Consider the following 13,415-nt stretch of genomic DNA (forward strand, 5'->3'; position numbering starts at 1 on the left):
CTGCACATTAGAAAATAGTTCTAACCTTACAGTTTGTATTCAATGGCGGCATTTCAAAATGCTCTAGAAAAATTCAAATTTGAGCGGGAGAATTGCTCATGACGTGTGATCGGCGTAGTTTTGGACCCTTTTTTAAAATAAGATAACCCTACGTCGTGGTTGTTAGTTTGTTCGTAATAATCCTTCGTCGTTTCTTCGAAGCACTGAACAAACGGATGGGAGTAAAATTAAATAATCAAGAAATAAACCACTAATGTTTTATTAATATGAAGTATAATTCAACAATTAAATAAAACAACAATAGGAAATTCGCTGGTAATGAATTTATCAAATAAATTATGTCACGACAAAAAAAAACTCGAACAATTAATAAATACATTCAGAAAAACAAATCAAGGCATTCTTTTGAAACAGTTTCTTTTCTTTTTACTGTGAAAACCTCGAATCCAATGTACCAAAAATCTACAACACAATTCCCGATACCGCTGTAGCCATTTCCCAATCTCGAAGGAGAAAGGAAGAAAAAAAAACATATATCAAGGACTCTCAATCAATCAAACAATCGCGTCTCGAAACCCTACAACTCTGTCGAGTCGACAATGGTATTGGACCTATGGTCTCTTTAGTGGGCAAAAACCGTCCTTTTTCGACAAGCTCCTCTTTTGTGCCCTGTGTACGTGGAAGCGTTATTACTTATCAGCTACCGGGACTTTGCTGATATGATTGCCCAATTAAAGGAGAGTAAAGAACAGTAAAAGACAGAACGCAATGCGGCATGCATGAAACCAGGAGAAGCTACAGAAGTTTTACTTTTCATCTCGCGTTACATAAAACAAACCCGAAAACTTAATCTTTTACCAGACGAATTATCCATTTACAAAACTCATGGCAAATTAACAACAATCATGATTATTATGAAGAAAACAATATTTTAGGCTCAATTTTCACGTAATATCGATACAGAAATTTACGTTTTTGGTGACGTAATTAGTCATACCCCCTGTCGCGTCCGGTCTCATCTTCCTGAGCCCCACGGTCTCCTCTGCAGCCTCCTCCAAGCGACGACGCTTCCTTCTCTTACTCGATGGAAGTCCCCCGGGTGTAGTCGACATCACGAAAGTTTCCAAAATTCGATTTTCAAAACCCACCAAATTTCGACTCACTCTTCGCCTGCCCAACGACGACTACTGCCACACCTTCCTTTGTTTTCCCACTTTTCGGAAAACCCAAAAAAAACACAAAATCCCCCCTTTCCCACTGTGGCGTGATCCGTCACCGCAGAGTCAAATAAAATTTTCAAAAATGCATAGGCAACACATTTTACCGAATAATTAAATACAAATGGTACGGTTACATAGTATTAAGTAATTTTACTTGTCATTATAAACCCTAAAGTATACAGCTTTTAAAATTTAGTTGTTCCATAAAAAGAATAAAGGATCAGAAAAAATGACACATTAGTAAAAATTAAAATAAAAAATGTCAAACGCTAATATGTATTATCACAACGATACTCTAAATTTCAATTATAAAAAAAAATCAGTTGGAATTTATTTCAAATTACATTTTAGTAGGTACACGTACTCGTATATGAGCATTGACATCCTACTAATGTACTGCGTTTGAGCTAAAAATTTTGTTGTCAACATAGGCAGGCAACACATTAAACTCAATGGTGGCAACTAATGGATCTAATGAGAGAAAAATGTTTTTTTTTGTTTGCTAATCTCTACGTGTAGTGTTGGGAATTTATTTAATGATGTTAAAAACAACAAATATTCACACTAAGTACATTTTTACCTATAAATTCAAAGTCAGGACCACATCGAACTTTTTTTTTTCGCGATACGATCCAGAGGAGGATTCAATAATAATCCTACCACCGCCTAATTTGAATGGGCTTACAAAAAGCTCTTGTTGCACGCAGTTTATTATAAATTTTTATTATAAATCAAACGGTATTCTTGTTTATATAATAAATTAATTACAATACTACCTTACAATCACAGTGATTCATGATTGTACTTGATGTAAACAAATTGAAATATTGTACATATTCTATTAAAACTAATTTTCCCATTGTATTTCATAGAAGTTCCAATGCATTCTGCCACTATTGCGAATTGGTGGTTGCATAACCATGTTGACAACAGCTTTAGTATTGGCAAAGCGCAGTCCTCTATGTATATGAGGCGCTGAAAATTAGAGTGAAAATTAAGTTAAAATTTTCAGTTTTAATATTTGTATTATGTTCCAAATACAGTCGCTTTATTGTTTATATTTTTTGTTTAAACATTAGGCTAGAGTTAGGTTAGATTATAACAAAATTTAAATTTTGTGGATAGGTCAGTCTAATTCTGAACGTTCCATATAGAGTACAGTTTTTTGTTATCGTGTAACTCTTGCAACTTGCTTGTATGAAAACTTAAAATATCGAAAAATTAAAATTACCAAACCTTTTTATCCACCTAATTGTATGAATTAGTGTATAAATAATCATTTCTTTAAACAAAATTATATGAAATTGAATTATACAGGGACATTTTTTTTAACTGAACAAAGCCCTATGTTCAGTTTGAAAAAAACACAGATCAATCCATTGCTGTCATTCAATGATATAGTTTTAGTACATAGCGTGTCTATAGTTTAGGTAAGAGAAACGAAATAAAAAATTGCTTTATGACGATGACAAAACAGTAGAGAAATTATATACAGATAGGATATTAAGTACTTTGCAGTAAAAAATTGTGTTATAGCAAAAAAAACTTAAATTTTTGCTTAGCCCCAATTTTTTGAAAACGCAAAAGAAGTGTGAAAAACAAAGCTGTAGAAAATTAAATTTGCTCTAAAAAAATCCGCGACACCATATCTTTATGTTCAACGATTTAGGTTTAAATGGCTTCTTAGACACGCCACCACCGTTACAGGCGAAATATTTTCATCACTAAAGCATCTTTGACTGACTGTAGGGCTGAAACCGTCGAAGATAGTGGTATGGTGTGGCCAACTTTTGTGAAGCCAATCTAATTCTCTACAACTTACCTTTACACTTTCTTTCTCTCTTTAATCGTATATGCAGCGTTTTCCAAAAAAAGTCATAAATATGGGGCCAAGCAAAAACGTATAAATCGAAGAATAAACGTAAAAAAGTGGTTGTTTTTTTACAAAAAAATTTTGAAGCCATCAATCGGCTGGGCAAAGTTCAATAAATGTTAATGTGAAAATCATGAACTCTTTAATAAAACATTTCATTAAATTTTTTGGATTATCGTAAATTTTGGCTTATCTGAAAGAAGTCCGGTCCACATTAGTCCGGCATACAATTGAGGTTCTATAATAATAATACATTACAAGCGAGGTGGTAAATATGGCATTACCCCGAGTGCTTATGTATACGATCGAGAGGCGCTAGCCTCGAGATCGGATAAAGCACAAGGGGTAATGCCATTACCACCGAGGTTTGTATGCTATTTTATTCACAATCACATTATTTTCAGTCAAAAATTTGAGTAAAATAAAATTCTAACAAAGTTAAGGTCCAAACGTGGTAGGCCATCCAAATGACGTTTGATTTTTGACATTTCAGAAATGTCAAAGAAAATATTGAAATAATGTGTAAATCTGATTTAAAGTCGTCGAAATGGAGCAATGTACTCCCTCAGAATTAAGAAAAACTGCTACAAAAGCAATTGAATACTAATTTAGCAAAATGTTATGCGTAACTTGACAATTTGAAAGAAAAAATTTCCGGTATTTTCGTAATTTTAACGTTGGCAGTCCTGCATATTACCACCCAAGAGGAGTAACATTTATTACTCTTCATGAGAAATAATGACATGTTTCCCAACCTGAAAAAGGTTAGTAATCGGCATATTACATTAGTGATTGTGAATAAGATAATTTACGTAACAATATTGCCTGTATAATGTTTTCGTTTCAAATGCGTATTTTTTATTGAACATTTTGTTAGAATGTTTGCTTTCCTTAATAAATCGAAAACAAAACATAATTGGACACCCATTTTTTTCTAAACCTCTTTATTTTTGAAAATTTCTTATACGGATATCGAAAATGCACTTCCCTGTAGATACATAAAATGAGCATATTGATAAAAAAAAATAAAAGTGAACTACTTTATCTTTGTTAAGATTATTTAGACAATCTATACTTGGCCCTCTCAGATCTGATACGTCGTGTCTTCCTGTGCATTTTTTCTGTTCATAATCTACTCGTAGACACAAAAACAATGCTTCTAATTCCTAAAAGTATTCTAAAAGAAATGAACCATTCAAAACATTTCAATAAATTGAAAAAGTTTTCCAAGTCTGTATATTTAAATATCATTTTTTTATCGCATTAGGATCAAAAATCAAAAGCATATTAAACGAAAAAAATGTTAATTCTTTTGTTCAGTGAGTGAATCTAACACAAGTATATTTTCATTTTTATATAAATGATTGTTTTCAGACACAAGTTATAATGAACACACACATTCTTTCAACGTTAAATTACCAAACAATCGATACCCTACCCTTTATTTCTTTATCTCTAGAGTGTAGACTTGAATGGAGTATCAGTTATCGCAAAATGATCTTAACTAATAGAACCTCTTAAATATTAATAAATAAAAACACGTTGATGACGACATTAATTGTGTCAATAATTAAAGTTCTCTCCTGTAAATTATCAAAACCATTCACATGCCCGATATAATCATCAGAACAACTTGGGCTGTAGAAGCAGCCTCATCATCACTAGTTCAGTGCCTCAACCTCCAAAATGACCAGTGATAAAACCATCACCGCCAAATCAGTGGCGATGTGCGTCCTCTTCACCGCATCACTAACCCTCGGCACCCTCCCAATCCTCCTTTCCCGAATCTTCCGATGGAAATCCGACTCTCAAGAAAATCCCTACGTGCAAAAACTCCTTTGTCTGGGAGGTGGAGTACTCCTCTGCACCACTTTCATGCACCTCCTGCCGGAAGTATCCGAAAGAATCGAAAAAATCGACAGCATCCCCACCAAAGACATTCATTACGCTGAACTCCTGATGTGTGCGGGTTTCTTCACTATGTACTTCGTCGAAGAATGCGTCCACGCCTGCCTCCACCACCATCACCAGCACAAAGAGGAAGCAGTCCTTGTGAGAACCCTCTCGATACGACGAGGGGAAAAAGACCCGGAAAAATCCAAAACCAACAGCGCCAGAACCACAATCGAAGGCCCCATTACAGTGTGTGTCGAAGACAAGAAGCACATGCACGACCACAGCCACGGCCACAGCCATTTCGTGGCAGATGATATGGAAGATTCGACCATGAAAACCATCAGAGGTTTGTTTGTGGTTTTGGCACTTTCGGTTCATGAACTTTTCGAAGGCTTGGCGGTTGGGTTGGAGTCGTCGAGTCAGAATGTTTGGTACATGTTTGGGGCCGTTAGTGCCCATAAACTGGTCATTGCGTTTTGTATCGGGGTAGAGCTTGTTTCTTCCGGGTTGAGAACCGCAGTGGTCATACTTTACGTTTTTATTTTCGCTGTTGTTAGTCCTTTGGGGATTGGGATGGGGATTATTATCAGCACTGAAGGGCAGTCGGCGACTGAATTACCTTCGGTATTTTTGCAAGGTATCGCTTCGGGGACACTGCTGTATGTTGTCTTTTTCGAAATATTGAGCGCGGATAGAAAGAGTGGTCTTGGACACTTTTTTTCTGTAATTGTAGGATTTCTTATCATGCTTACTATTAAAATTTTCGAAGATTGAAACGTACAACGAATGAAATTTTTAAAAAATCTCTGTTTGTGATACTGTTGTGAAAGATATTTGTTGATAATGTTGACACTTAGGATTAGTTTTATGTACTTAACAAATAATTTTGTAACATAAAATAAACATAATTAGAACTGGTATCATTTTTGATACCTGTAAAGCACTTACTTAATTTTAAGTATTATCTTTTTACCCATCATAGTGGGTTAAATAAAACTATATTTCTGTATAAATATTTTTATAATAAAAATTAATTTGTTTTGTTTCCTTGTTTATTAACCATGATTAATTGTTATGCACTTTTTTAATTTTAGACATTGGAATTTCCAGTCACAAATAAGATTTGTTGATCTAACGATAAAGATTACATTGATAACATTTGATTTTGTTTAATATTAAAAAAACAGATATCGTTCATGTCATTTTCAATCATTTGTAGACAATCCTGTTTTGTTATTTTACTTTTTCATATTTCATGTAAAAATGCTCTAAATTTCTCTACTAATATTTATTGCACGTAACTTCCTATTGGAAAATAAAAAGTTTTGTTGTTGCAGTAGAGACAGATGAAAACAAAAATGTTTTCTCCCTTTTAATTCCCATTATTTGTGATTGATCAATCAATGATCATAATTCATAAATCATAATGGGAACAAACCTAGTTAAAAAAATCTTTGAACTCAAACTTATAAGTAAATAAAAAAATATAAAGATGCAATTGCGTAATTTATCGTCTAGCATTTAGAAGCAACTTGAATGTTTTATCAATGTCTGTAATCACATGTCGATAAAATGAAATTAATTTTTACAGAAGTAATAATCAACTTTACACTCAAAATTTTTTTTTATGAAATGATTGATATGAAAATAAGTTTATTGGGTGATAATATTGCCTTTAGTGTATTCACTTTACAACTATTTACTTTTTCTATTGTAATGTCAACAAATTTCTTAAAACAAAGTTACTGGTATTTAAAAAATAAGGTATTTAAATTGTCCAAGTATAAAATGCATTGGAAAATGCGATATAAATTAGCTTCTTCTACTAACAAAGTGTCCCAGAAATAGTAGTTGGAAAAAGTCTATAAGGTTTAGTAGTTACTCGAAAAACAGAAAATTAAATAAAAAAAATAGTTGCTACGAATATGAAAATGTCCTGAAGTTGGTATATTTGTGATTTAATTTTTACTTTTCTTATCCCATAAGGAAAGTATTGTTACTTAAGTATTATTAAACAGTAAAATGTGATGAAATAATAATAATAATAATGGGTACCGAACTAAAAAAAAACTGCACCTCAGACTCAAACCCGCGACAACTACGACTATTTCGCGTGTAATCCGGCAGGTGGCATTAACTCAAAGGTTAAAAGTCCCTAGATATGTATCTATCTAGGATATACAGATCGCTAAATAGATATCTAGGGACTTTAGGTTAAATTATTGTCGTTATTAAGGATGTTTTCCAAATAAGTAGGATACGGAAAGTCGTGTGATGTTCACACTAAACTTTTTCAGTTATTTCTATGACAGCCTCTTTAAAATTTTAATTTCAAAATAAAACTATAAAAGTTGTAGAAGTATTCGTACCAATGGTTTATTTTGTTATGGTTAAATAAAAATTTAAAATTGTTGGTATATTTTTACGGTCTCCTTTTTTCCAGAACTTTTCATTACTGCGTCACCAGTTTCGACCGTAATACAATCATCAGGCAATAAAAAATAAATTTTACAGTGTTGTTTGTTAAAAATTCATAATATTGTTGCGTGACAACTAACATCGGGCTAACTCTTTCGATATCCGATCAGAAAATTTTTATTAGGAATAAAGCTACTCGTATTATAAAAGTAATGAATAAAAAAATCGCGGGTTTCAAGGTTACTAACGTGGTCTTATAAGTACGCATATTCCTCTTGAGATAAACTAAAACGTCATATTTGAGTGATTTTTTTAAATCAAAAAAATAATTCAGAGAAACTGTTATCTTCCATAAATCTTCATTTATAATTCTTGTTAAGTCAAGTCAATGTTTTTCTACCAGTTTTAAGGTTTAGCAATTAATTAAATACACTTAACTTATTTACACTTAACTAACATAACAGAAACAACCAGCAATATACATATAGTATATTTTGTAATATCGGTTATTAGAAAGTTATTTTATATTTATTCGGCACCCCGAAACGTAACTCATTTCAGAAACTAATCACGTTTCGTATTGAACTACATAAAATAATTGATTAATTAGTAGGTGGTTGACTCTACATTAAGATTCTTATCTTGATAACGATACGAATCTAAAAACAATATCAATATGTTAATATATTGTGTGATCAGTGTCTAAATTCGATAAAATGATCACATAAATCAAGAGAACATAATAAAATAACATAAAAACGATTTCCTGTTTTTAGTCGTTAGAATTGATCTGGGTTTGTAAGTGATATCAGATAATAACATTGCCTCAGTTTTAAGTAATTAATTAAAAAAATATTTGCGAAATCTGTCTACACAGTTACGTTGTGAAGCAAAAATAAAAAGGTGCTAATTAATTATGAAAATTTAAAATTTATTAACTAATTTAAAATTCTTGAGAGCATTTTAGATAATCTGCATTTCATTATAATAATTAGGTACGAGTGACAAAGCGGAAGTTAATGTGAAAATGTATGAGTGATGTCATCGAAATAAAGCCCACAGCTTTTGTGAAAAAGGAAGAGAGCAATTTGTGCTCTTAAAACACAGAGTAGGAGGTGTAAAAATTACATCATATATAAAAACCAATTGAAGAGCGAAGAAAACCATTAAAAATATAATTCAGGATTTCTTCGACGTAAGAAATTTTCAATTGCTCTTTGGATTTCTATATGAAGTAATGGTATAATAAATAATGTCATCATTGCTGCCTTAGGTGTTCCGTGCATTCTAAGAAACCGCTGGAAGGTGATTTTCTATAAGTGTCATCGTGGTTGGAGTTCAAAATTTTTGCTAACAGCATCTTAAATCAATATCCTGGTAGAAAGCAGTTGTGCAAATTTCCAAGAAAATAAGAGTAAATCCGTTGAGGCAACGACCTCAACCTTTATTAGGTAAACAATTTTGACTCATTGAAGAAACGGGGTTTTTCGTCTCGTAAGAACATGTAAAAAACTGGTATTATTTTGTTAATTTCATAGAAAAGCCAACATAAAAGACATTTGTTTCTTAGGGAGAGTACTAATCTCGGTACTAATATTGTTTCTTACTTAAGATTTATTAATAAGTCTATGATTTGGAAATTACATATAACGTAAAACGCTGAGTAATATTTATAAAAGTTTAGGTATAAAGACAATGAGTTGCACATACAAGTGCTTTTGTTAAATACTTATCATTTATCATATCTTACTAAAATCATAAGTGATGACGGTCTCCGTAACAGGACAAAAGGCAAGAGCATCTTCTTTTCGATAATATTTGATTAATAATTAAAAGTTACCAAAAATTGGCAATTAAAGTTAATGGCTGTAGAAATATAAGAAATAAAGGTAGCTCGTATCTGTTGTTTGGAAGACTATCAAAACATATAAACTAATATTAATAGTAGCAGATTAAAACGTGTAAAAATGTATGTACCTATGTCATCACCTCATCACTCATGTTAGATACCTAATTTCGAATAGAGATAGAACAGTTCTTACTCTTAACAAAGAAGATATCAAAAATCAATCAAAATAACAAAACTCATTGCAAAACACACTTTATAAAATAGTAATCTGCGTAATAAGTCCGGTAGGTAAGTGAAATATTACAGTACGAGTGAAATATGTTTGAGTACGAGTAGGTGACGAACGTGTAGAAGTCTGAATATCGAAATGAAATAGATAAAGGATAAATACCAAATACTGTCGTAAATGACCTATTACGTTATTAGAAACGGTAAGGGTGTAACCCAGCAACACTTACCGGATTTTTTTGGCAAATTTTCTTAAAACGGTATAAAAAAACGTTACGATATACATCGGCTTAGACGACTCCTTCGTCGCCTCGTTCTTAAACATCTGATTCGTACTGTAATATTTGACTTACGGGACTTATAACGTAAACTGGTATTGTTTCAAAAAAAATGTAAAAAGGGTACGATTTCCGGTAAATCCGGCAAGGTTTGTAATGACTGATATCGTAAGAGTTCACTTTCCGGCTATGATATCGTAATAGCTCACTTTCTGTACCTACTCAAAAATGAAGCCGAGAAATAGAATCTACCAGACACTATATAATAGTGAATACCAAACAGGACAAAGGTCCTTAAACACTAAATATAGAAGTGTAACATATTTTTAAAACTATAGCATAAATTGCTCAATCTACTTAATTAATTGTGGGTAGGAGCGATCATATTCGTAGAAAGGAGATAAAAAAGTAATTACACGTAAACAAACAACATAAACAGGGTTATCTTATAAAAAAATATGTATGTTAGTAAATAAACTGTGAAATAAATTTTACAGATTCATCGATCCACCTTATTAAAACAGGCTCATTTGTAGATTATCGACCATTATTATGGAAAAAATAATAGAGACGTAATGTAATAACTTAATAGGTACATTTACTTTTATTCTTGGAAGTCGTTTTTTTATTACGATATAAAAAATGTTTCAAATTTAATTTTTTTAAATAAATTCTATTATTAAAATTTATGAAACACAATAAAAGTTATCACCTTCGTGTCCATTATTAAATACCTTCAGGAAATGATACAATTAAAATCTTTCACAGTGATTTAGGTAATAGGTATACTAATATTTTTTCAATTAGAATGCCACCCACATTCCTTAGTTTAACGATTTTTCGATTTTACCTATAAATTTATGACTATGTAATAAAATTCAGTTAACCAGCACCGTATTTGCATCAGATAGGTGTTAAGAAAAATTAAAAATCACTTGAGATTTAAAAAAAAATGTTATTTATCCGCAAACGTCACAAAAGTGACCACATTTACAGTAGTAAATTTAGTAAAATGTCACAAGTAAAAGTTTTACCTTTCAGGCGTGGAGTAAAAATTCTGTTTTTTTGCTTAAGCATTTTTATATCTTGACCATGACATTATTGCCATTTACCAATGTTGTTTCTTCCTTGTCTCTTTCGCTACTTCAGCAATTTCTAGAGAGGTTGTACATACATTGTAGATCATCAGCATTCGACATTTTGCACTACTAACTGCACTAGCCATCTACTAGTTAAATTAATAAACACTTTTTAGAATCTCAATACAAATTCCGACACTAACGCATGATGTTTGTTTATAAGCGTTGTTATGATTTCAGTAGTTACAAAGCGTCCTAATTATTTTGTACATTTACTTAAATAAACGTCCAGCTGCCACACATAAACTATCACTTTTTTTAATTTTTATTTATTTAATTTATGACATTAAATCAACTTTCTCGAAATTTTAAAACAAAATAAGATTTTAACAAAAATTGGTTTCTGAGAATGAATGTATTTCATGTTGAATTTTTAAATTTAACTTGTCCTTGTTTTGTATTTTAAAAATCGATGGTTTTTGTATTGAGAGACGGATGTTTATATGAACATCTTGTACGATAATTATGATTTTTGTATTATAATTAAAAAATAGAGCTTTTTCTCAGTCTATATGTCCATACTTTTTAAAAACCTTCTCATAAAAACAACAAAAAAAATTAAAAAAATAGAATAATTAAATGTCAAGTGTGTGAAAATAATTTTCTTTAATATGTTATTATATTGTTAGGTTAATTTTGTTAATCTTTGTTCGTTTTCGGATAAATTTCACACAAAAATGTCTTTTAAGATTTAATTAATTAATTTAATTAATTAGCAATGAATGGAACTATTTAATTACATTATAAATAATACATCGCAGTCGTGAGGTTTTTAACTTTTCTACCATAAAAGCGTTAAATGTTAAACTAATTGTGTTTTGATCAAGAATGTCAACACAATTTTGCACTTTTCGTAAAAAAACCTTGCAACTTTCATGCTTTCGTGCAAAAATTTGCCAAGCCAATTTACTGTATGTAGAAAGTGTTCTTTAATTTCCATTTCTAAAAAACACATGTGAATTTTTATAATCTTCTCACTAAATAAAAGGATTATGACAACACGCGTTTTAGATTTGGTAACGAAGAGTAGGTAACATGACAGCAATAATGAACTGTTGCAGTGCTTCATTAATAAAACAATGGCTATTATCACGGTTTAAATCGACGGAAAAGCTTCCATTTTCTACGTTTAGACATCCGAACAATGCAGCAACTGCTGTCTTGAATTAATGAAAATCACTTCATATACTCCTCCAGCGCTTAAGCAATCTTGCGGTAACTTCAACTGACATTTTACAAGAATTTTCTGAATAATAGATTTGTTTTGAGGTGCCATTTCACAACGACTTTAACAAAAATAAACTCCTCATTTAACCTTTCCTATATTTATTGTACTTGTGTCAAGTACACCAGACTTGTTTCACAATAAAAATGCTTGTGTTTGATTTCGAACGATCGGTGTATTGCTCAATAGTTATGAAATTAAAATCGCTAATATTCACTACACCACTGGTTCTTTTATGACAGAAACATAATAGATACAAACACAAAATGCTCCATTATTTGGACTTCACTATAGCAGAATGAATAGATTAAACCAGTCTCTTGCAAATCCTATTCTTCCGCAAATAGTGTCAAATGGATGGATGCACAGAAACAATAATAATACAGATGTTAGAAAATACAACGGCCTTCAGTTGCATATTTATATCCACCTATACTAACCGTTAAATTCTGCATACCACGTATTTCCATAAAAATATTCTTTTATTGTTCATTTGCGATAATGTGTTCAAGACCAGAAGTGTCATTAACAACGTGTTTAAAAATAAATTAAGAATTTGTGAGACATTATAAAACTATGTACAGCAGAAAATATTATTTTATTACCAAACTTCAGAATAAATGTTTAAATTCTATCTTCTTATTACTCCTCCTATGACAATTTTTCTCTTCATTTTCGTTTTTAATATTGCATGATTGTGTTTTTTAATATTTATAGGAAACATTTTGTTCAAATAAAACATGACCTTGTTGTTTTTATAAACAACCGCAATAAAGAAAGTAACTCTCGTTTTCGCACAAGTTTTCATTCAAATTTAAAATTTGCCCAGTTTTACAAGGTTATTTATGCTTAATCCTTTTCCCTATATTTTTTGTATATATTCTTTATAAGTATAGTGTTTTCTTCAAAAAACATGATTATTTAAGGCTTTTTAATAATCGTGAATTTGTTCACGAGACGAAGTAGATTAAGTCAATATTCGCTCTTTCGATCAATAAACCACATTAAAATTACTCTTCTATGAAAAATCGGTCTTGACAGATTATTTCTTTGCACATTAAATTTAAAATGATTGCTAAATGTTTGTCGTAGTAAAAAACACTACGAGAAATGTACTTAAATCGTAAATATATTGTTTATGTTGTTCAGGTTTAACTATCTGGGAATAAATTTTGCAAATAATTAAAAATCTGTTATTTAAAAGAAATAGGAGAACTGAAAACCGCATGTCCTTCTGGAAAAGCCAAGTCTTGTCTAGCTATTTCTTGTGAATTAAAAATTAGTAAAAA

The 13,415-nt window shown here is 31.1% G+C and overlaps 1 protein-coding gene across 1 annotated transcript; it reads left to right on the forward strand.

Moving 5' to 3' along the window:
- The first annotated feature begins 4,642 nt into the window (after positions 1 to 4,642).
- LOC123014555 (zinc transporter ZIP1-like) lies at positions 4,643 to 6,033 on the forward strand. Its single transcript, XM_044413727.1, has one exon. The coding sequence runs from the start codon at positions 4,780 to 4,782 to the stop codon at positions 5,761 to 5,763; it is 984 nt and encodes a 327-aa protein (XP_044269662.1). The 5' UTR covers positions 4,643 to 4,779; the 3' UTR covers positions 5,764 to 6,033.
- Positions 6,034 to 13,415: the final 7,382 nt, after the last annotated feature.

The sequence above is a fragment of the Tribolium madens genome, unplaced genomic scaffold (assembly GCF_015345945.1).
Source record: "Tribolium madens isolate multiple individuals breed KSU strain unplaced genomic scaffold, Tmad_KSU_1.1 Scaffold_97;HRSCAF=244;Tcas5.2_LG3a, whole genome shotgun sequence".
Taxonomy (NCBI): Eukaryota; Metazoa; Arthropoda; class Insecta; order Coleoptera; family Tenebrionidae; genus Tribolium; species Tribolium madens.